The 24,667-nt window shown below is 39.2% G+C and overlaps 1 protein-coding gene across 9 annotated transcripts in view; it reads right to left on the bottom strand.

Moving 5' to 3' along the window:
• Positions 1 to 24,667, bottom strand: part of PHF14 (PHD finger protein 14) — a 1,104,121-nt gene that overhangs the window by 335,741 nt on the left and 743,713 nt on the right. Inside the window, exon 19 of one of the 9 annotated variants that reach the window (XM_029588968.1) lies at positions 12,767 to 13,532. The exons of the other annotated variants lie outside the window; for them this stretch is intronic. Within the exon in view, the coding sequence (XP_029444828.1) occupies positions 13,436 to 13,532 (97 nt within the window). The 3' untranslated portion in view covers positions 12,767 to 13,435. Of the gene's footprint in view, positions 1 to 12,766; positions 13,533 to 24,667 lie in introns of those variants that run through there. 9 annotated transcript variants of the gene reach the window in all.

The following is a 24,667-nucleotide window of genomic DNA, read 5'->3' as shown; positions in this document are numbered from 1 at the left end:
GAGAGTGCTCCAGACAGAAAGTCCTCCAATTCAGGGCGCACCTGGGCTGGATTTATCCCCGCTTTCGTCCCGGTGATGATGTCACTTCCGGGGCGTGGCTTCAGCCCGATGCAAATGGTATCACAGCAGAAAGAGAAGAAAATAGCAGCGATTCGATTCCCAAAGCCTCCCTCTCTTTCAAGAGTGCTCCAGACAGAAAGTCCTCCAATTCAGGGCGCACCTGGGCTGGATTTATCCCCGCTTTCGTCCCGGTGATGATGTCACTTCCGGGGCATGGCTTCAGCCCGATGCAAATGGTATCACAGCAGAAAGAGAAGAAAATAGCAGCAATTCGATCCCCAAAGCCTCCCTCTCTTTCGAGAGTGCTCCAGACAGAAAGTCCTCCCTACAGATGGAGTTTGGCTGATTTGCTTGGCTCCACCAAGCAAAAGGTTTTCCGCTGCTCATCGTACATTGTGATTTGTTAACTTTCCTAGGTTATCAATAGTGACTCCTTCAAAATTATTTAAAAGATATATGCTTGCAGTATTAAAAATTCCCCAATAGTCTCTTCCCCCACGTTCTAGATTTTATCTTCCACTTTTGTTAAGAAGGGGGTCTGTTTCAAGAGTTACAAGGATCAATTGAGTTTTTTAAATCTAACCAAGCTTTCGGAATAATTCTGTCTTAGATCCAGATAGTGATTGGGTTTTACATTTATTTTTTTAAACATTGAAAAACCTTATATATAAATTATAAAATTTGTATATTTCAGATGTACATAAAAACATAAGACTTGCTATACTGGGTTAGACCAAAGGTCCATGAAGCCCAGTATCCCTTAAGCTTTCATCCCTTAAGGCTCTGGGATTCACGCAAATCGTTAACAGTCCCACACACAAGGCTGGACACACTCTGGACCTCATTTTCATAAATTCAGGTCTCACCCAACCCACCCCCACCTCTTTGCGCCCCTATTCCATGGTCAGACCATAGGATGATCACAACTGATCTTATTATCTAGGAAAACCCAGCTCCCTCCTTCTTTAAAACCACAATTCATTACAGAAAATCCTGTTCCTTAGAAGACCTCATATCCCAACTTTTGACGGAACTTGCAAACCTGGACTTCTCAGACGCAGATGCAGCCATCGACTCCTGGCATAATATCACAAATAAGGTAGCTGAAAAAATTTGCCCTTTAAAAACAAAAGAGCTAGAACCTCACTCCTTGAAAAAAAAAATCTTGCTTCACACAGGAATTGAAAAAAATGAAACTTGAACTAAGACGCAAAGAACACTTAGGGACGGATTTTAAGAGCCCTGCTCGCGTAAATCCGCCCGGATTTACGCGAGCAGGGCCTTGCGCGCCGGCGCGCCTATTTTCCATAGGCCTGCCGGCGCATGCAGAGCCCCGGGACTCGCGTAAGTCCCGGGGTTTTTCGAGGGGGGCATGTCGGGAGGCGGGGCCGATCGGCGCGGCGTTTTGGGGGCGGGACGTGGCATTTCGGGGGCGGGCCCGGGGGCGTGGCCGCGCCCTCCGGAACCGCCCCCAGGTCGCGTCTCGGCGCGCTAGCGGCACGCTGGCGCGTGAGGATTTACTTCTCCCTCCGGGAGGCGTAAATCCCCCGACAAATGTAGGGGGGGGGTTTAGATAGAGGAAGGGAGGGGGGGCTGGGGGGGTGGGTTAGATAGAGGAAGGGAGGGGAAGGTGAGGGGAGTGCGAAAGCGAGTTCCCTGCCAGCAAAATTCACAATTTCCTCTTTGACACCAAAGCATTGTTTTCCTATGTCACAGAGCTCACAAAACCCATCTCTCCAGTCATCCCAGACGACCAAGCGCAAGCACAGTGCACAGAACTCGCACTATTCTTTGAAAATAAAATCCTTAAGCTAATGGCCCCACTGGCATCCTCAAATACAGGAACCCCCTCACACTTCTCCCCCAGCACAGACCAGAAAGTACAACTAAACTCTTTCGAACTCACTACTTCTCTTGAAATTGAAGCCATGCTCAAAAAAATGAAACCTTGGACGGAACGGAGGCAGGCTGCGCGGCTCGGCGCGCGCCGGCTGCACAAAATCGGCAGCCTTGCGCGCGCCGATACTGGATTTTAGCAGATACGCGCGACTACGCGCGTATCTACTAAAATCCAGCGTATTTTTGTTTGCGCCTGGTGCGCCAACAAAAGTACGCGAAGGCGCACTTTTTTAAAATCTACCCCTTATGGCGTAAGAAACCTACCACTGATAAGCTAACTGAGTATAAAACCCTCATGCACATCTACAGAAATAATATCCTCCGTACAAAAAGAGACTGTTATGCCAGCAAAATTCACAATTTCCTCTTTGACGCCAAAGCATTGTTTTCCTATGTCACAGAGCTCACAAAACCCATCTCTCCAGTCATCCCAGACGACCAAGCGCAAGCACAGTGCACAGAACTCGCACTATTCTTTGAAAATAAAATCCTTAAGCTAATGGCCCCACTGGCATCCTCAAATACAGGAACCCCCTCACACTTCTCCCCCAGCACAGACCAGAAAGTACAACTAAACTCTTTCGAACTCACTACTTCTCTTGAAATTGAAGCCATGCTCAAAAAAATGAAACCCTCCACACATCCCACCAACTCTATTCCCTCTAAATTATTGCTCACCATTCCCGAAATTATCTCCAAGCCTCTAGTGGAGATTATCAACTGTTCGCTAAACCAAGGATCTGTACCAGACACACTGAAACTCTCCACCCTGAAACCACTTCTCAAGAAATCCAACCTGAACCCCATAGACCCGGCAAATTTTCACCCCATTGCTAACTTGCCATTTGTAGCCAAACTCATGGAGAAAGTAGTGAACAGACAACTCTCGGATTACCTAGAGGAAAATAAAATTCTAGCTCCAGCACAATTTGGTTTCCGTAAATCCCTCAATACGGAATCCCTTCTTATTTCGCTGACAGACAGAATATACACAGGCCTCGACAAAAAGACCCCGTACTTCCTGGTTCTACTAGACATATCCGCGGCCTTTCACACAGTGAAACACTCCAAACTTATCAATCGTCTATCAGACATCGGTATATCAGGAACGGCCCTGGACTGGTTCAAGTCATTCCTCGACAACAGAAAATTCAAGGTTAGAATAAATAACAAGGATTCACACTCTGTCCAAGCCACTCTTGGAGTCCCTCAAGGATCCGCTCTATCCCCCACTCTATTTAACATCTATCTTCTACCCCTCTGTCAACTTCTCACTAACCTTAAGGTTACACATTTTATTTACGCTGACGACGTCCAGATCCTGATACCAGTCTCAGAATCAATAGCAAAAACATTGAATTTTTGGAACAACTGCCTACAAGCCATAAACACACTCCTCACCAGCCTTAATTTAGTTCTCAACACATCAAAAACTGAACTTCTGCTCATCAATCAAGATGAAAACTCCCTATCAACTCAAATGACCTTGACCACACATGTAAGAGATCTTGGAGTAACCATAGACAACCGGCTGAACTTAAAAAAATTTGTTAATAACACAACAAAAGAATGTTTTCACAAACTACATATATTAAAAAACTTGAAACCTCTTCTCCATCTCCATGACTTCCGTATAGTTCTCCAGGCTATCCTATTTTCAAAAATCAACTACTTCAATTCCATTCTAATCGGCCATCCAGCTGTCACCACAAAGCCATTACAAATGCTACAGAACTCCGCAGCTAGGATACTAACCAATACCAGCAGAGGTGAACACATCACTCCTATTCTCAAGAGCCTACACTGGCTCCCCATTAAGTTTAGAATTCGATACAAAGTGCTAACTATGATACACAAAACCATCCACTCACAAACTGCACTCGAATTAAATTGCCCTCCGATATCAATCAGCATCCAGACCCATTAGAACATCGTATCAAGGCTCCCTTTATGTACCCCCAGCCAAGTTATCAATGAAGAAACGTGCCTTCTCGATAGCTGGCCCTATTCATTGGAACAATATACCACCGGACCTTCGCCTAGAACCATGCCTGTGGACATTCAAGAAAAAATTGAAGACCTGGCTCTTCACGGAAGCCTTCACTTAACATGAAAGAAAAGTCCTATATTACCTTAACTGTATAATACACATATTTAATGTTCTACATGCATAATACTTCCAATGTAATCCATGTTCAATGTATACCCTGTTTATCGCTTGTTCACTGTTTATTGTATTGTTTTTATTGATGGTTTTTTGTTCCATGTACACCATGTCTATGGTAATTCCAATGCTGGTTATCTGTAAACCGAAGCGATATGTACTAGTACATGATCTTCGGTATATAAAAGCCTTTAAATAAATAAATAAATAAATAAATAAATAAATAAATAAATAAATATCCTGTTTCCAACAGCTGCCAATCCAGGTCACAAGTAGATATAGTAGAGTCCAAGCTGCCTTTCCCAAAAATAAACAGCATATTTCTGCAACTCTACCTTAATAATGGTTAATAGACTTTTCCTCTAGGAACTTAAGAACATAAGAAATTGCCATGCTGGGTCAGACCAAGGGTCCATCAAGCCCAGCATCCTGTTTCCAACAGAGGCCAAACCAGGCCACAAGAACCTGGCAATTACCCAAAGACCAAGCAGATCTTGTCTAAACCTTTTTTAAATGCAGCTACACTAATAGCTTTCATGACATCCTCTGGCAACAAATTCCAGAGCTCAATTAAGCGCTGAGTAAAATAATATTTTCTCTTATTAGTTTTAAATATATTACCTAGTAAGTTCATTGCGTGTCCCCTGGTCTTTGTACTTTTCGAAAGAGTGAACAACCTATTAACACTCATCACATTCCATTCATTATTTTATAGAATTCTATATCATCTCCCCTCAGCAATCTCTTCTCTAAGCTGAAGATTCCTAATCTCTTTAGCCTTTACTCATAGGGGAACTGTTCCTTTTTGGTAACCTTTCTCTATACCTTTTCCAATTCTGTTGTATCTTTTCTGAGAAATGGTGACTAGAACTGTACACAATACTCAAGATGAGGTCGCACCATGGAGCAATACAAAGGCATTATGAAATTCTTTTATTCTTCATTCCTTTCCTAATAATCCTTAGCATTATATTTGCTTTCTCGGCTCTAACTGCACACTGAGCAGAAGATTTCAATGTATTATCAACGATGACGTGTAGATCCTTTTCCTGAATGATGATTTCTAATGTGGAATCTTGCATTGTTTAGCTATACAGTAATTTGGGTTACTCTTTCCTAAGTATCACTTTGCACTTGAACACATTAAATTTAATTTTCCATTTGCATGCCCAGACTCACAGTTTTACAATGTTCTCTTGCAATTTCTCACAAACATCATGTGATTTAATAACTTTGCATCATTTTGTGTCATTGGCAAATCTGATCACTTCACGTGTTCCCATTTCTAGGTCGTTTATAAAAATATTGAAATGCAGTGGTCTAGAACAGATCCCTGGGGCACTCCACTATTCATGTTTCTCCATTGGGAAAATCCACACAGAAGTATCATCTGCAGCTTCTTTTGTTAAGACAGAGTTACACAAATTGCAGTACTGTTTTAGTTGCATTTTTTCTGCAAATGTATTATTAAGTATCTTTCTGTTAGGTTTACTGTATATTTTATAAAGCATCACAATTAATTGCCTGAGTAACAAACAATTGCAGGATCCTTATTTAGCCTCTATTCCCATTTCCATCATTGATAGTTAATGCCACTCGTAAGGTCCAGATGCAAGATATTGATGACATACAGGTCTATTTATTATTATATTCTGTCTATTTACTTTCTTTGTTAAATATTTCTTGAGAATGTATCCTCCTCCCCTCATTTTAATTGGTGATTGATTGTTGATAAGTAAATTGTTATAGTTTGTAATTTCAATTGTTGATGTATTCTCTCGGTGCTATAGCGTATAAGTAGCTTTTATTGGTAATATATTTAAAACAAATTAAATACAAATTGCTATATTTAGTATAATTAATGTAATATTATAATGTCACCTTAATAATGAACACTAATATCTGAGTCAGCCAAAAATGATAAAAGTAAATAATTGCTTTCAAATTTCTATCATCATAACTCAAATTTCTTTCATCATAACTCATATTCCAGATAACAGCTGGGTTGTCTCCGGCCAGAAAGACTGGAGGGAAGTCTCCTCTGAGACTTATCACTGCTGCTTCTTCAGCCAGTAATAGTCAACTGGGATTGAGTACATTGCTTCTACAGTCAGTAGACTCTAGACAACCCTGTCCTGTGCCATCATGTACTGAGCTGCATAGTGAACCAAGGAGCCAACCCCAACAGTTAAATACATTTATTCTCAGTACAGTGTCACAAGGTTATGTTGTTTGGGGGTCACTATTTAAAACATATATGTAGGTAAAATTGTCTTTTTAGCTGCTTAGACGTTACAGTTTTAAAATCGCTCTACCTCTCTACCCTGCCCCCCCCCCCCCCCCAAATTGGGTACGTTTTCTCCTTACAAAATCGCTGTGCAGGCACAATGTACCCAGACAAAAGGAGGCCAAGTTGAAGATTTGCCAGGAATTTGAGCCAGTATTTCTCAAGCTAGTGTGATATTTATTTTATTTGCATTCTGCTTTTCGGCACTTCAAAGTGGATTATATTCAGGTACTGTAATACCGGAGAGAAGAGGAGCTTACAATCTAAGGCCTAGATTCATCATTTTGCTAAAAATAGAACCCGCGATAAAAAAAAAAAAGGGTGGAGGGGGGATAATTTTCCTGGTACAGCTGCATTACTGACCAGACAGCTTTTATCGCGTTTTGGGCTATGGCGAGAGAGACAGAGAGAGAAAGAAAGAGACTCTGTAGAGGCTCACCAAATGGTTAACTATTTAAACCACTGTATGAGGGGGCACAAGTAACTCGGGGTGAGGTTTGGGGAAGTGAATTGGTTTTGGGGAGCAGTTTTACATGCACAGTCATACGTACAAACAGCACAGTTACTATCAGTGAAGATTTAATGTGCTTTGGAGTGATGAAAGGTGGAAGAAGAGTAGATTTGTACCATGTTCTCTCAACCTTGCTTGATGCATTCTCTACCTAGCTGTAATCAAACTAGGTAGAGAGAACATGGTACAAATCCACTCTTCTTTCACCTTTCATCATCCAAATCACATTAAATCTTCATGTTGGTAACTGTGCTGTTCGTACGTATGACTGTGCATGTGTAACTGCCCCCCAAAACCCAACTCACTCCCCAAACCTCATCCCCTCTTACAGTGGTATAAGAAGTTTAGATATAAGTGAGTCTCCACAGAGGCTCTCGCTCTCTCTTTCCAAACCGCAATTTGTGAAAAACGTTTTTGGCTGGTAACGCACAGTTAACGCAGGAACCAGGCACAGGAAAAAGGTGTAGCTGTTTCCGGCGTTAAAATCTGTGTTGCTGTGCGTTACTCTATCGCATGCCACGCTAACTGACTCATTTCCATTTATTCCGCCCAAACTCCTTCCACTTGAATACAAATGAAACATTTGCATATGCAATTTGTGATGCAGTATTTATCATACGCGTTATGGTGTTATTGAGGGCGTTAAGGCTATAACGCCCATGATGACGCCTTAATGCAATTTGATAAATGACCCTCTAAGATTGTACCTGAAGCAACGAAGGATAAAGTGACTTGCCCAAGGTCACAAGGAGTAGCAGTGGGATTTGAACCTGGTTTTCCTGATTCAGAGCACACTGCTCTAAACACTAGGCTATTCCTCCACTCTGTATTCAGCACTAACTGGCTAAATTTAGCTGGACAAATTTAGGTGCTGTAATAGTAAGTGTACATATGTCCAGCCAATGCCCCCAGCTCTTATACAAAATAAACTACATTCTCTTGACTCTCCATGCTTCCTGATGTATTCCCTCAGCACGCTGATCCTCCTCTTTCTGTCCCTCCCAGATGCAAGTTTAAAAAAAAGTGCAGAGTGCAGATTGCTTACCGCCTTTCCCCACTAATCTTTCTCCCTCCTTCAACCAGGAAAAAAGGGAGGCCTGCCCTACCTCCACTCCTCCAGAACCCTTTGAGAAAAAGGAAACCCAAACCGGAAGAAAGAATGAGAGTCCTGCCATCTCTACTGAGATGATTTTTAAAGATTATTGGGGAGGGGGAGAGTAGAGAGATGGGAAGAGCATGTGATCAGCTATCCTTCATTTTATCTATCATCAAGTACTTGGGAGGGGGCACATTTGGCTTTTTATTTAAATTCAGTAACCAAAAGTGTGGGGACTGCATTTTTTTTCAAAGAGGACTTGGTTAGTATTGATTGTTAATGCTTACTATCCCAGTTTGCTAAAGTTAGCAGGTCAAAATCTGACCAATTAAATTTAGCGAGATATTCAGTTGCACTTTTAGATACATGAGGATAAATATCTGACTAAAGATAACTGGTTAAATTTGACTCTTCATCTTACTACTCAGCAGGTTTTTGAAAATCTACTCCATGTGTTCTGTGGTTCTGGCACAAATACTAAAGTTATACATTTTAGGGCAGTGGTTCTCAACCAGTGTATCGGTACACACTGGTGTCTCACCAAAAATTTGAGATAGCAAGCTTATGCTTTCTAGAACAGCTACATGTGCTTGCCGCTTGACGAGAGTGCAGAGTAAGGAGCTGGCACTTAAAATTCTTCATCACTGCTCCCTATTGCTGCTTTTCCCTCAACCCTGGCAATCACCGCCACCACCAATTCAAGCCAGAAATGTTACAGGCATGCTGTATCCTGCCCCGCCATCCTGCCGCACCTCTTCCCCCTGCTTCTTGGAGTTTCAGTTTTTCTCGTTATGCTTGATTATAATTTATGATCTTTTATTCTATATTAGATAAGAGTCAATTTGCATTCTGTATGTGTGACAGATGAGGAATTCTGTTAACTAGAATGTAGATTCTGTGTAGGGATCTATAAGTAGTCTGGTTTTCTTTGTTTTTCCAATAGTAAGTGTACTGTATTCTATATTTGTAGTCTTGTTTTTTCATAGGTAAGGTTGTTGCTGTTCAAGTCCTGGGTGAAAGTACTCTTATAGTATGGCTGGTATGCTATATCATTTCCAAATATCTTTTTAGCAGGTTTTCAAATTATTTCACAAAGTGGCTGGCAGGGAAGGGATTTTGAAGTACTATTACTGAGGGGATATCAGAATTTGAATACTTTTTTTGTATGATGCGTTGAAAGGGGAAATTTCCTAACTCTGCTCTGTATAAACTCCAGAAGAGGTCAGAACTTTCTGAGATTGACAGTTTGTCTGTATCGAAAAACTGTGCTGCATATACATATCAGTCCCAGATTTCTCACTGATGCAGTAAGCAAAGACTACAATTTTTGTGAAAAAAACCCAACATTAAATAATGATATTTTATAAGCAGTTATTGAAATTAAAGAATATGTTATCTTTCTCCTGTATCATTTTCAACAATAAATATCTAGGATTTTTTTTTTTTTATTATATCTTAAATGTAAGATGAAGTATCACGCATGTGAACATCATCTGTCAGATGGGTCATGACGGAAAAAAGGTTGAGAACCACTGTTTTAGGGCATAGTTTATCTTTCGTTTTTATTTTATTGGCATTTCAAAATTAAAGCTAACACCTATCAATATGGTTTGTGACTATCCCACATCAAAGGGAAGGAGGAGGAGAAGGAAGATAGAGCAAATAGAATTTTAAAAATAAAATAAGAAAATTAACCCTGGAACCATCCATTATTCCTCTCCCTTTTTATCCCATCATTCCGTCAGAATTCCAAACATAAAAAATATAAAATGTATATACCCACAGATTTATCAATAAGGAAAGACTCCAAAGGGAAAATACAAATTTATCTCCCCAATACTATACAATACATTTATAGTGGAATAATAATAAAAACAAAAGAATGTGGTATCAATATCAACTGCCCGCTGACTCATCTGAAGGAACAATGTCCTTCTAAACTGGGTTGATCATGATGACACAGATAATATTTTTCCTTGTTGACCACAAAAAGTCATATCTTTATTTCTGAAGTACAATTTGAACACCAGGTTCATGTCAGATTCAACGCTAAAGGACATTAGTAGGTTGGCATACAAGGAGTTCTCATCCTTGGAAATTGTCTGCAGATAAAACTGTGTCCATATTTCCTTTCTCTGAATTTATATTTTGCCTTGATGATAGTATATAATACATCTTGGAGACCAACAGTTTAATTTGGAATTTTCAGGACTTCCCTTAGGTATTTCTTAAATAGCTCCTGAGGGGACAACAGCCTGCCTTGGAAAAATTGAATAAGGACACATTTCTTGCTCCAATGGAACTTTCTAAGAGTTCTGATTTATTGTGGATTGCTGAACTGTCCTTAATGCGTGCCACATTAGAGGCCTGTAGCATTAAAATCTGTGCTCCCAAATTAGTCAGTTGTGCTTCTTGTTTAGTTAGTTTCTTATCTTGACTACCAAGTTTGAATGCAACTTCCATGGTAAATGTGTATAACTGCAATACAGATTCAGACCAATACCTTCAGTTTGGAACACCACTTTCCAAAATGACCTCCATGATATTTTGAGGAGTGATGGTTAAAACTTCAAAAGATCTGACTACCAACCCCATCAGAAGGGATATTACCACATGGTCCTGGAACCTCCCCCGATTTTAGTAGTGAACCACTAGCCCCAGAATATTCTATGAAGCCTGGTCTTTGAAATCCTAAATAATATGGCCATAAACTTATCAGCAGGGGAAAAGTCCCCACTGCTCAATGCTTTTCCTGCATTCAGCTGCTTCACTACTGCCTCTCTACCACCTTTAAGAAGGTTGTGGCTAAGGCCAGAGTAATGCTAGGCTGCATTAAAAGAGGCATAACCAGCAGAATTACAGCTCACCTTGGTGAGGCCACCTGGAATACTGTGTTCAGTTCTGGAGATCTCAACTCAAAAAAGATAAGGGTAGAATGGAAGCTGTCCAGAGAAAGGCAACCAAAATGGTACAGAAAGCTATATGAGATGAGACAAAAGGACCTTAATATGTATACCCTGAAAGAGAGAAGAGACATGGGAGATATGATACAGACTTTAAAACATCTGAAATGAATTAATGATGTGCAAAAATCAAATATTTTTCTGAAGGAAAGAAGCTGTAAAACTAAATGTCACAATATGAAATTCCAAGAGGAAGACTCACGGAAAGGGAGGTGGATGCATGGAATGCCCTCTTGGAAGAGGTGGTAAAGACAAGAATGGAAATGAAATTCAAAAAGATGTGGGCCAAAACAGAGGATCCCTGCTGGCTAAAGAATGTAAATGAAGAAATGGGGTACCTTTTCTATTACATCTAAAGTTTACATTTTTACTTGAGAGTAGCCTGCACAGAGCAGCAGTTGCTACTAGACTTAACAGAAAGCTTGGGGGTAGTATACACGGAGCGGCAGTATCTACTACCTTAAAAAACTTGCTGGGCAGGTTAGATGGACCATTTTAGACTTTATCTGCTATCATTCACTATGTTAACCCAGCAGAGTGCTTCATCATAGAGGCCATCAGAGCCTCACCTCATCATAGACAGTGTGGGGAGCTAGGAGGCATCCTGCTGGCAGAGCTCAGCATATCATCCAACAGTAGGGAGGCTGTGTTACTCGGTTCTTCCCATGTAACACAAGCTTTCAAACAATGCTGTGATGACGATGAGACAAACTCATTCATTAAATTCCCAAATAGATGGTGGCAGTTCCGAGTAAATCTTCTGCTTTCCTTTCCCCTTTCCCAGTAGTAACACAAAAGAAAAAAGTAATCAGGTGAGGATTAGAAAATATTTTCCAGGTCTTGCATCCTTTCAAACCCATGGTTAATGGCAACCATCTTCATTTCCCCTCTATTATGTTTTCAAAGGTACCACGGTAGAAATCACTGCAACTGCACAAATGCCTACTGACAATTACAACAATGCACACGTCAACAGAACATTTTTTACAAGATGGAGTCAGTGCAGAACGTGGCTATCAAAATGGTTAATAGTCCTCATTCTAAAGCATATGGGGACAAAGATCTAAACATACATACCCTACAGGGAAGGCTGGATAGTGGAGATATGATAGAGACACTGAAATATCTCTAAATTATCAATGCACAAGAGGTGGCCTCTTTCAATGGAAGAGAGATTCTGGAGCAAGGAATAGACTCAGGAGTAATCTAAGAAAATATTTCTTTACAGAGAGGGTAGTGGATGTATGGGACTACCTCCCAATGTAGATGGTGCAGACAAAGACAGTATATGAATTCAAGAAACCATGGGATGAGAACAGGAGATCTTTGGAGGAATGGTAGAACTGTAAAGCTGAGTAGTTGGTATAGATGGGAAGACAAGATAGAAACATGATGACAGAAAATGACCATAGGACCTATTACTCTGGGTAAAATTATGCAATATTTTCCCCCATTCTGTGATAAACCTGGTTTTCTGCAATCTCATGGCTAAGTGCAGTACATTGAGGAAATGTACTACCACCATTTTATATATTGTACCTTAATTTATTGTCAATTATATTTCCTATGAGGCATATTTCCATTTAAAAAAATCTGAACACATCCCTTTCCATTCCTTGTTTCAGCATGCCAACTCAACTGTTTTAGCATTGCAGGATCAGATAAGCCAATATTAGGGACTGGTACAGGGTCCTACTGGACTACCATATAGTACATCATAAGCAGTAACTTCTACTTCTAGGTAGAATATATATATAGCACACACATTGTATATAAATCACATTTTATTCTCAATTTTGTCATTCACACTGACAGATTTTGAACATACACAATTACTTGCTGCTAAATAGTTAACAAGCAACAGCAGCACAAGAACTGAAGGATGGCTTCTTCTGTGCATACTAAACCAGCTTCATTTAACCTTTTATGTATAAAAGACCATTAACACCCTCCTCCCCCAAACAGTCATTTGAATACAGGAAATCCACATATTAATACATAATTATTCCTCAGAATAAGATTGATACAATTAAAGATCAATAAATATGCTGTAGGTGAAGTCTTTTCATTGAACTTAATACATGCATGAATAGTTTTCAAAAGCTGAGCTCCCTTCATCAGGCCAATGCAGAGTGACCTATGATGTTGCCCAAATATACGTGCAAATTACAGGTTGCAATGTATATCCAGATGGATTAACACAATAACCATACTACTTTATTCTGAAAGGGTAGCGATTTATTTGTTTTTTTGTTTTAAACTTTAATTGGCATACTATTGCTACAGATAGTGGAGTCTACGCTGAAACTAATATGTACTTTACTTCAGGCCCAGAGTTAAAGGGATTACAGGGGAGAAGGCTAATCTTAGTCTATTTAGTTTTGTTGGCCATGGATAGACAGGAAAAAAAAGCTTTGTAGAGCCATCTACAGCACAGCAGCTGCTATGCCACACCCTAGCTCTCTGCAACAGCGATCAGCACTCCTGACAGTCTCGCAGAGCTGGCTGGTTCATGGCGATTTCGGCGACCCCTCTTTTGGCACCTTAGACAGCTGTTGAGAAGAAAAACAGGAAAGTCGAGCCATGCAATAGAAAGTGGAATGTGGACAACAATGAGCAGCACATACAGGACTCTGGAAGAGATACAAAGAAGAGACAATAATCAACAGGAAAAAAAAGGAGGATGAAAAAAACAAGAGAAAAATGGTTTCATAGAGGGAAAATAGAAGAAAGGAAAATGTTAGGAGAGGTAAAAATGGTGGACAAAGTGTCAGAAATGAGACACAAATGAGTTAGAAAGATCAAAAAAGAAAGCATAGGACAAGAGGAACATCAAACGTGAGGACAAAATAAGGCAAAGGAAAAAGATTTAGGGAGTGATGAAAGAGGACAAAACAATGGGGTAAGAAAAATAGTAAGATACATAGGAAAGAAAGACAAGTGGGAAGAGAAAATAGACGAAGTAGTAGGACAAAAAAAAATAAGTTGAGGATGAAAGCAAACATTATAGAGGCCAGAGATAAACAAATGGCGAGAGAAAAATAGGAAGAAAGAGTAGGAAGGAAATAGGCGACAAAGGAAAGAGAGAAAAGCAACATGCAAGGCAAGATTTTAAAGTATCAGGATGGTCAGTTAAACAAAATGATTGCCTAACATGCCCGTACTTCACTTCCCAATGCAGTTGTTGCTGAGCACAGTAAAATGGCAGTTGGACCATTCCACTGAGGGCAGCAGAGAAGCTTTTCATTTCATCAACTTAAAACTCTTTATAAAGCACATACAAATTTCTCAACCGTAATGTTTTGTCAGAAGTACTTCTTGCATAAGCTCATTACCCCTCACAAGTTTAGGCTGGTAGAATTCCAAAGCAGGTAACAGCCCTTATCCCATAGCCCAAACTTGCATGAGGTAAAATTCTTATATGGTATGGCATCTTCCATGAGACATATTAAATTATGAAAAAACAGGAAGAGAGGAAAAAGTTGCATAGGATAGGGAGAAAAATGGTCTTAATAAAAAAAATTAATAGACAAGGAAGCAGGGTATAAAAATAGAGCAGACAAAAAGGGGAAAAAAGGAGCAGGCAGAAAGGAAAATAGCAGAACAAGAGATGATCCTTGGAGGAAAAGTAGCTTGGAATGACAGATACATAAGGAGGAAAGACATGAAAGAAAAGAGAAAAAAAGATTAGCAAAGAGATTAAATACAAGATAATGAACCAATGCAACAAAGGTTAAACAATAATTTAGTTTAGTCTGCAAGGGAGCATGACAGTGATTGTATGCAAAAGGTATACCTTCTAACATAATAAATTGATTAAAATGTGCATATTGACAAATGTCTTTTTTAAATGATTTGAATGCTTTATTAAATGCATTTAACTTGCCTAGATAGAACACACCAAAACATGTTAAAAATGTAGATTTAAATATCCCAAACTGTAAAGGAGTTAGAGGTCAAAAGAGAGAACTCTCTGCCTTTTTGTTTTGGCCCTTTTGAACACATTATTTTGTAATCAGATCTTGCTGTTAAACAAATGTTTACATTTTCTTTCAAGCAAAAAATCCAAATAGTTCAAATCAGTTGCATATACCCGATCAAAATTGGAGAAAAGAAGGATTTGCATAAGACTGTATGGGATACAACAGGTGGCTTTTAGTGTATCATTCAAATATGTATAATGTAAGCCTAATACTGGTGTTTTAGTACAAAGTGCGGATATGCAGGGTGTTTTTGTTTCATTTTTAATGGGTACTAATGCATGTTAGTGTGTACTAACACAACATTTAGTGCAGGCTAAAAAAAAATAACAGAAGTGGGAAAAAATAACAAATGAAAAAAAAATACAGGTTTTTTGGGTTGCACACTTTTAATAGTATAGCGTTCTAGTACCTATATTTTTAAGTTGTGATACCTTTTAAAAGGACCAACAAAAAATGTTGCAGTGCATGAGCTTTAGAGGGCACACTGGTCCCTTTTTCAGCTGTGCACAGGTGTTTTTCCACTTCTACAGCAAAACCTATTACACAGTAGTGCATAAAGGATTTAGCCAATATCCTGTTTCTATGTCCACTGAAGAAAAATTGAATAACTGATTACTATAAATAATCCCGTTTTCCTCTATTCACTCCATGTGTGCTCAACCCCATGATATTGACAAATAACTGCTAGAATACTTTAACCAGTGCTGGCATCATCTTTCTGAAACAGACACAGCAGCTGCCCCCCGCTCCATACACATGCACTTCATCAAAAAAGCCAGATTATAAAAATTCACCAGATTTGTGCTTGCTATATTATGAATAGTCAGACAGCATTCAAATCTTTGATTTGAAAAGAGTGTTAGGAAATTACCCATATAGCATGCTGAACAGATGAATTTTTCTAAAAGTTTCAATTGAACTTGTGGAGTAGAGAAGTAGCCTAGTGGTTAGAACAGCAGGCTGGGAACCATGAAAATCAGGGTTCAAATCTCACAGTCACTTTGTAATCTTGGGCAAGTCACTTCACTCTCCACTGCCTCAGGTACAAACAGATTGTGAGCCCTCTGGAGACAGAAAATACCTACAGCACAGTGGATTGTAATCCACTTTGAAGTAGCTGACCAGTCATGAAAGGTGGAATATAAAAAAAAATTAATGTAGAAAACTAGGGTATTATTAAAAATTAGAGAAGACATATACTCTGGCACACTAAAATAATAATGTTACTTTAATATAATGGCAATTAAGAAAAACCCTCAATAGGTTAGGGCGGTGGTAACAGCCATATCAATGAACACAAAAATAAAACTGTAAAACCACACAGAATTTAAAGTAAATATGAACACCAAAGGTGGAAGAATTTTTTCTCTCTCATTTAGCAGACCTCATACGTGGCCATGTTATAATGCTAGATAGCATGAAAATAAATGCACCAAATAGTATAGTCATAGGTCATGAATGAGTGGGGTTTTTTTTTTTAACTTGCTTAGTGAGACAGTCCAATGCACAACAGGAGTTCCCAAAATATCAAAGCATCAGAATTTTTTCAGGAAAATATCCAAATTCCAACAGAATTTTACTTAGCTTCATTAAGCACGAAGAAACGCCATTTGTAAATCTTGTGAGAGGCTCTGATGGAGAATGCCCGACACGGACCCGTGTTTCGGCTGTGCCTTCGTCAGGGGGCCAAGAGATGCTGGAAGAAATGAACAAACATAATAGCACACCAATTACTGCAAAAATAATACTTGCGAAGCGATTGTCCAGTGATGGGGTACCAACATGTTGAACCGCGGCTTGAATTGCAGACCTGCCGGTAGTGCGTTTCTTCTACGGGAGAAGACCACTCTCATGCCATTATTTAAAGAACCCATCGCCAATCCGAATTAGCCACGTAGGCAGGCAGTGACGTCAGTAGTTGCTAGGGACTCCCCAGACCTTTAAAGTAAAGAGTACCATTCAATCGCCACATTTAAACCATGGGGCTGAACAGTGTTAAGATTGAATATCCATTGTTGCTCCTTCAGATTCAAATGTTTTTGTGGATCACCCCCCCCTCCCTGATAGATGAATACAATCTATCACTCTCCATTTTAGATCCACAAATTTATGGTTTTCCAGGAGACAATGCGATACAATAGGAGCTTGTAACTTCTCAGTTAGAAGGCAGCTGCGGTGCTCGATGAGTCTAGTACGGATTGGATGTTTGGTCCTACCAACATAAATTTTTTCACATGGACAAATGATGATGTAAATCACATGAGACGTATTGCAGTCAGAATTAGATCTTGCCATTCTGGTCCTTTCTGCATTGTCCTTCCACGATACCAGCCATTGTTTGGGAGCATAAGGAGCATTTTTGACACGCCAATGCCCAAAAGGCAAAACAGGTTGGATATTGATATCTGGCAAAAGGAAGGAGTGTGTCAGTATGTCTCTTAAATTTTTGCCTCGGCTATATGCAATTAGTGGGAGGTCAGCAAAAACATGGTGATTCTGTAAAACGTGCCAATATTTCTGAATAATGACCGCAATCTTAGAAGATTTTGTAGAAAATCGGAGTGTACACACCAAAGGGAAATCATCTGAGTCAGATGAATTGTCCAATAGGAGCCATTGTCGATGGGCATTAGATACTCATTTAACTGCTTTCCTAATAATCCGGGGTGGATAGTCACGTTGTAATAATTGGGTGGCTAAATGTTGCGCTTGGATGTAAAAATCTAATTTCTCAGAACAAAGGCGGCGGAGACGTAAAAATTGTCCAATGGGTAAATTATTTTTTAAACTGAAAGAATGAAAACTGGAAAAATAAAGAAGGGTGTTTTTATCTGTAGGTTTCTTATATAATGAAGTTACAAAATGGTCCTCTTCTCGGGTGATCAGAATGTCCAAAAATTTGATGTGTTCATGATGGTAATGTAACAAAAAAAAATAGATTATTGTCAAGGGAGTTAAGCCAATCATGGAACAGTAAAAGGTTCTGTGTGTTATTGGGCCATAAGAAAAAAATGTCATCAATGAATCTGGTCCAAGGGGATATATGTTGAAAATAAGTGGAAGAGCATAACTGGGTGACCTCAAAATTTGCCATGAATAAATTAGTTAAGCTGGGGGCCATGGTGGCCCCCATGGCAGTCCCATGGATCTGCTTATAAAATTGCCCATTAAACACAAAATAATTTTCATGTAATGCTAATTCCGCAAGGGATAATAGGAATGTAGTAGGAATCCGATGAGGACGTGGTCTCGTCTCCAAACTCTGTTCCAAAATAACTAGAGCTTGTTCCTGCGGGATACTGGTATACAGAGCACGTATATCTAAGGTAACCAACATGCAGTCTGAGGAAATTTGAATGGACGATAGAATATTCAGCATGGATTTGGTATCCTTAACATACGAAGTCATAAGTGGAATGAGAGGCTGTAAAAATTTATCCACGAAAAGTAATGGCGCGAGAGCGGTCTCCTCCGGTAGAAGAAACACACTACCGGCAGGTCAGCAATTCAAGCCGCGGTTCAACATGTTGGTACCCCATCACTGGACAATCGCTTCGCAAGTATTATTTTTGCAGTAATTGGTGTGCTATTATGTTTATTCATTTCTTCCAGCATCTCCTGGCCCCCTGATGAAGGCACAGCCGAAACATGGATCCGTGTCGGGCATTCTCCATCAGAGCCTCTCACAAGATTTACAAATGGTGTTTCTTCGTGCTTAATGAAGCTAAGTAAAATTCTATTGGAATTTGGATATTTTCCTGAAAAAATTCTGATGCTTTGATATTTTGGGAACTCCTGTTGTGCATTGGACTGTCTTACTAAGCAAGTTAAAAAAAACCCCCACTCATTCATGACCTATGACTATACTATTTGGTGCATTTATTTTCATGCTATCTAGCATTATAACATGCCCACGTATGAGGTCTGCTAAATGAGAGATAAAAAATTATTCCACCTTTGGTGGTCATATTTACTTTAAATTCTGTGTGGTTTTACAGTTTTATTTTTGTGTACTTTAATATAATGAACATTTAATTGAACCAAAGCTTCAGTTCCAAACTGAACTTTCTCCAGGGTTACCTTTCCTGAATATACACATCTTTTAGAAAAACCCATCATATTCAAAGTGCCTGCGAAAAACTGTATTCCATTCAGTCTGAAAAACATGCATGCAAAAAGTACAGCATTAATCATATCAGAAGCAAATTCTGTTTAGAGACTTAACGTTTGATTTGTGAATCAAGCAGTTAATTTTCACTTTCAGATGCTCAGCATCATCATTCTGATAATTTCTCTGTTTTGGAGATGCGTTGTAATCAATATCATATTCCTCCCAGCTGTTATGTTCCATGGGCTTGTGTATTGGGCAACTCTATTGTCCCAGTAGTGTCACAGTGTCAATGTTGTACAGCATCAATATGTAGCTATTTCCTATGCGTTGCATACATAGTGTCCTGGCAAGCGGCAAGTTAACTGCATAACGTTAACAGAGATATTCCGTTGGAAACAAACTCCACTGAGTAAATGCCCACTTAGGTTTAAAGTAATCCAGGTAAGTTTACCCGGATAACTTTAGACCTGCTCTCAACCACAATCAGGCTTACCTGGTTAAAGTTTAAGGTCCACCCCTGGAAAGCCTCCATGCCACCTTTTTTTATCCAGTTAAGTTTTAGCTGGTAATGACTAACCTGGCTAAGATTTATGCACCGCAAGGAATAGGAAATTAAAACCCTCAGGTCTGTTTGGCTAAGTCCCAAATTTAGCAAGACAAAACTGCTGAATATTGACTTCTAAGTGTTAGAGCCACAATGTTTCAGAAACATAGGTACCTGCCATTACTTTGAGCTGCATGATCAACTGCAGCAAAGATCCACTGTTAAAGGAAAAAGATGTTTACCACTATCATAGCAATTCAGACACATTTTATATTTGCGCCACATTGCTATGGACTCAGCAGCATACTATACCACGTGACTAGCCACAATGAATTCCAACTATTCTGAAACCAAATGTTGGAATGGCAAACAACAAACACCGGGAAACCAAAAACAAGAAATGTATCATAAAAGCCTAAGGAATTGTGTATAGTTTGTTTCCACATTTAGAGGGCTCATACACTGTTAGATGGCTCAAACACTAGGTACTTGAATGACATTGGTGTGGTAAACATCTAGATGTCCATGTGGCTCTTCTTTCACCTAAAGCGTGCATTGCAGAAGCAGTTTTTTTTTTTTTTTTTTTTAATAATCTATATCCTATTAATCTAACTACAAGAACTCCTCAGACTTAAGACACGTTTGGTTCCTGAAAATCAACTCTTATGTTGAAATACTGTAAACTGAAACTGATTGTCCCATAAGAGCACTGTTATAAATTGGGGATTGGTATTAGCACCACAGCCCAATACCTCATTTTCACAAAAATAACCTGGAATTTTATAATATATATTACTATAAAAGTCAGATATTTTAAAGTATTTTTTTCTGTCTGAAGAAGAATGTGCCAAGGCATGCCTACAGGACATTGCACTGAAAGGGCCTGATTTTCAAAAGCATTTATTTGCTTAAAAATGGGTTTTACACATGTAAATGCACTTTGCCCACGTAAGTGGGCTTTTGAAAATTGCTACAATATACTGTATGTCATTGAATTGTCCACAGGATTTACCTGCGTCAGCGCACTTTACGCGGGTAAATAGCTTTTGAAAATTGCTACAATAGTAATTATATTTACACATGTAAATCCTTTTGAAAATTACCCCATAGTGTTTTGTGAAAAAAAAACCTGATTCTCTTCCTGATGAATCCTGAGAAATTGACTGACTGTGAGATTTTCTTTTAAACTGCGCGGATGAGCACTTGTAAAATGGAGAAAAGTATTACTAGACACTGGTTTCCTGTAAATGGTTGTTTGAAAACTGTGCATACTTTTAATGATGGTGATGTCCAAAAAATGAATTTGGTCATGTTAGATCTCTGCAGAAAAATGTAAGTGAACATTGTGTGTATTTAGCCAATGTAGAAATTGTGATAACATGTCTGATGTATCAGACCACAACAGAAAAATGTCATCTATATAGCGTTTCCACGCTGCTATGTGAGAAGAAAAGGGATTGTTATTGTATATCCATTGATCTTCAAAATTCGCCATATATAGATTTGCAAGGTCAGGGGCAATGGTGGCACCCATGGCAGTGCCACATATTTGTTGGTAATAGATGCCTTCAAAAGAAAAAAAAAATTAGTCAAAGCTAACTGAAGTAAAGAATGTAAAAACGAAGAGGGAATTCTCTGAGGGCGTGGTCGTCTCTCAAAATATTTGTATGCAATGTCCATGACCTCATCTTGCGAAATATTTGTGTATAGAGATCCTACGTCAAGTGTAACCATAATTCGTGAAGAGATATCAATTGACAGGGATTCCAAAAACTGTAACATTGCCTGCGAATCTCTAATGTATGATGCTTGAAATCGGTATATAAGGAGCCAAAAAATGATCTATGAATTTTGACAATGGTTCCAGCAGCGATCCCCTACTGGATACGATGGGTCTTCCAGGTGGATGTGTCAAATGCTTGTGAATTTTTGGAAGTATGTAAAAAACTGGGACTGTTGGAAAAGATTTCATTAGAAAGGAGGCTTCTTCTGATGTTAAAAAAACAGATTCAACCCCATTTTTAACAATAAGCTCAATTTCTTTGACCAAAGTTGGTGTGGGATCTATATGAAGAGGCTGATAAAATTTCCGGTCTTGAAGAAGATGTTGTACTTCCGCTGTATATTGGCTCCGATTCATCAACACAATTTTACCCCCTTTGTCAGCCGGCTTGATTATCAAATCTTGATTCTGACGAAGAGACTGTAATGCTTGCACCTCAGACCGAGTCATATTTGAAAATGAACATTGGTCAGAAAAAGAGTGGCGTAAATCTTGCAAAAGTTTTTGATGAAATGTAGAGATGACCGCATCAGCTGGACCAGGGGGTATCCAGGTTGATTTATTTTTTAAGATGGATAAGTCAGGACCACTGGGTGAGTGGTAAAAAAAAGTGTCTAATGTAAAGTTTGCGTACAAACTTGTAGAGTGCCACTTCTAAAGAGGATAAATCCGCTTTAGGAGAGGGAATTAAAGTGAACCCCTTTTCCAAGATGTTCGTTTGATCTGGGGAAAGAACCACTGAGGATAGATTTAATATCAGGGATTGGGGCATATCTGTGATCGAGTCTGCGCCTGTAATACTGTGCCTCGTCTTGCCAATGAACTCCCCTGGAGCGTGGCGGCCGACGATTGGCACGGCCGCGGCCTAAACGGTTGTCAGCTCCAGCATCTTGTGCTGAAGGATTTGAAGTAGTTCTACTTAGAATCTCGTCACCAGATGAATCGTCGCTTCCTGAGTCAAATGTAGTCTTATTTGACTTTAATTTAGTTTTATCACTCATCCAAGGGTAAACATATCCCTGAGAGTAATCACGTTCATCCCTTTGAAATTTGTCGAATTTGAGTTTTTTGATATCCAATTTTAATTTGTCAATGGATTCATTGAGTGTCTGTAATTGTGTAGTGTAGGTGTCTGTGTAATTGTGTAGTGTAGGTGTCTGTGTTGATAGTCGATGACAATTGTTCTTTTATAGAATTAATTTCTGCCTGGATTTCAATGTCTTTCTTCTGGGCAGTTTTTATTATAAGGATCATTAAATCTAAACTGCATTTGTTCAATACAGCATTCCAATCCTGTATAAACTCAGGATCTTCTTTATATAAATGAGGCTCTTTTAGGACTCGAAGGCCATGTGTTATTCTTTGCTGCCTGCAATATTCCAGCAGTGTGTCCGCATGTAACATGGTGCGTACAGATCGAAGTAAATTGTTCAAGGTGGACCATTGGTCATTGTCGGAGGGTATGTTAGTCTCAGTGAAAATGGAGGGTTTGGCCAACAAGACTTGTAAATCTGATTCAGAAAAAAACTAAGAGTCTTCAGAGGCTCTGTTGTGATAGGAGAGCAATTGTGAAATTTGGTTTGTTGCCGGTTCCCCTGCTTTGATACTGACTTGATATATGGTATCAAGGTGTTGTGCTCTTTTTGGTGTATGTTTTTAAGGCTAACATCTGTTCGCAAGTGTTAAGAATTGTTGGGTTTAGAAACAGGACCTTCGGTTAATTTTAGTGAGCTTATATAAGTTGATATTTGTCTGCAATTGGTAAAACTTTGTGAGAGTTTAAGGATAATAGACTTTCAGATAATTTGGGGGGTCATTTATCAAAATGCGTTAGGGTGATAACCCAACATCCTATTTCCAACAGTGGCCAATCCAGGCCATAAGAACCTGGCAAGTACCCAAAAACTAAGTCTATTCCATGTTACTGTTGCTAGTAATAGCAGTGGCTATTTTCTAAGTCAACTTAATTAATAGCAGGTAATGGAAGAGTAGATTTGTACTATGTTCTCTCTATCTAGCTTGATTGCAGCTAGGTAGATAGTGAATTAAGCTAGGTAGAGAGAGCATGATACAAATGTACTCTTTTCACCTTTCATCTCTCCAAATCACATTAAATCTTCACTCATGGTAACTGTGCTGTTCATACATACAACTGTGTATGTAAAATTGCCCCCCTAGAACCCACTCCACAAACCTCACCCAGAGTTACTAATGCCCCCTCTAACAGTGGTATAAATAGTTAACCTTTTAGTGAGTCTCTACAGAGGCGCTTTCTCTCTCGCAGCCCAAAATGTGATAAAAGCCTGTCTGGTGACTTCTCAACTTGCGATGTGAAAATATCATGGTTGTGATAAATTTAACACACACAGGGGTAAAATAGCTATGTGATGCAGTCCCAGGAAAATTATCCTAATCACAGCCCCCACTTTTTTTTTTTTTTAAATCGCAGGTGCTATTTTTGCGATATTTATTGCAAAATGATGAATCTAGGCTTTTGCGAGTTAGTATAAATTAATATTTGTATGTACGTATTAGAATTGAGATTTTTATAAACGTCATTTACTTGATCTGAAAAAGTGAGAATACTGGTTTCTAAGTAACTATTCATTAGTAGATTCCCACCCAACACAGGCTTTATTTTCTCTTAAATAGATAACCCCCCTCCCAGTTAGGGGGAAAATCTCCAAAATAGGAGTCAATTAGCAATTTTGAATAATATACAATTAACCCTGATTTTAGTGATTGACATTTTAATCTTGTTGCTGGTCATTCATAAACTAAGGTAAGTTGCCTACTTATTTTAAAAACATTAGATTTTAAAAGACACCAAATAATTTAAAACCCCTTAACTTGAAAGACCCACCTATTCCCAATCAGCTTTAAAACTTTATCGACTTAATAAAATTAAAATGCAGACAGAAGTTCAGCAGCGACTTGAGGGCTATCTAGTCTTTTGCACCCTGTGGCACGTGTCAGGCACTGTGGAGCGCACTGTTAACCCGCATTTGGACGCGTGTTTTCGACACGCTAGCTTTACCCCTTATTCAGTAAGGGGTAATAGCACGTCGAAAACATGCGTCCAACCCCCTCGAAACTAATAGCGCCCGCAACATGCAAATGCATGTTGATGGCCCTATTAGTTATTCCCGCGCGATACAGAAAGTAAAATGTGCAGCCAAGCCGAACATTTTACTTTCAGAAATTAACGCCTGCCCAAAGGCTGGCGTTAATTTCTGCCGGCGCCGGGGAAGTGCACAGAAAAGCAG

The sequence above is a fragment of the Rhinatrema bivittatum genome, chromosome 2, assembly GCF_901001135.1.
Source record: "Rhinatrema bivittatum chromosome 2, aRhiBiv1.1, whole genome shotgun sequence".
Lineage (NCBI taxonomy): Eukaryota > Metazoa > Chordata > Amphibia > Gymnophiona > Rhinatrematidae > Rhinatrema > Rhinatrema bivittatum.
This window is presented reverse-complemented; position numbering and strand designations above follow the sequence as displayed.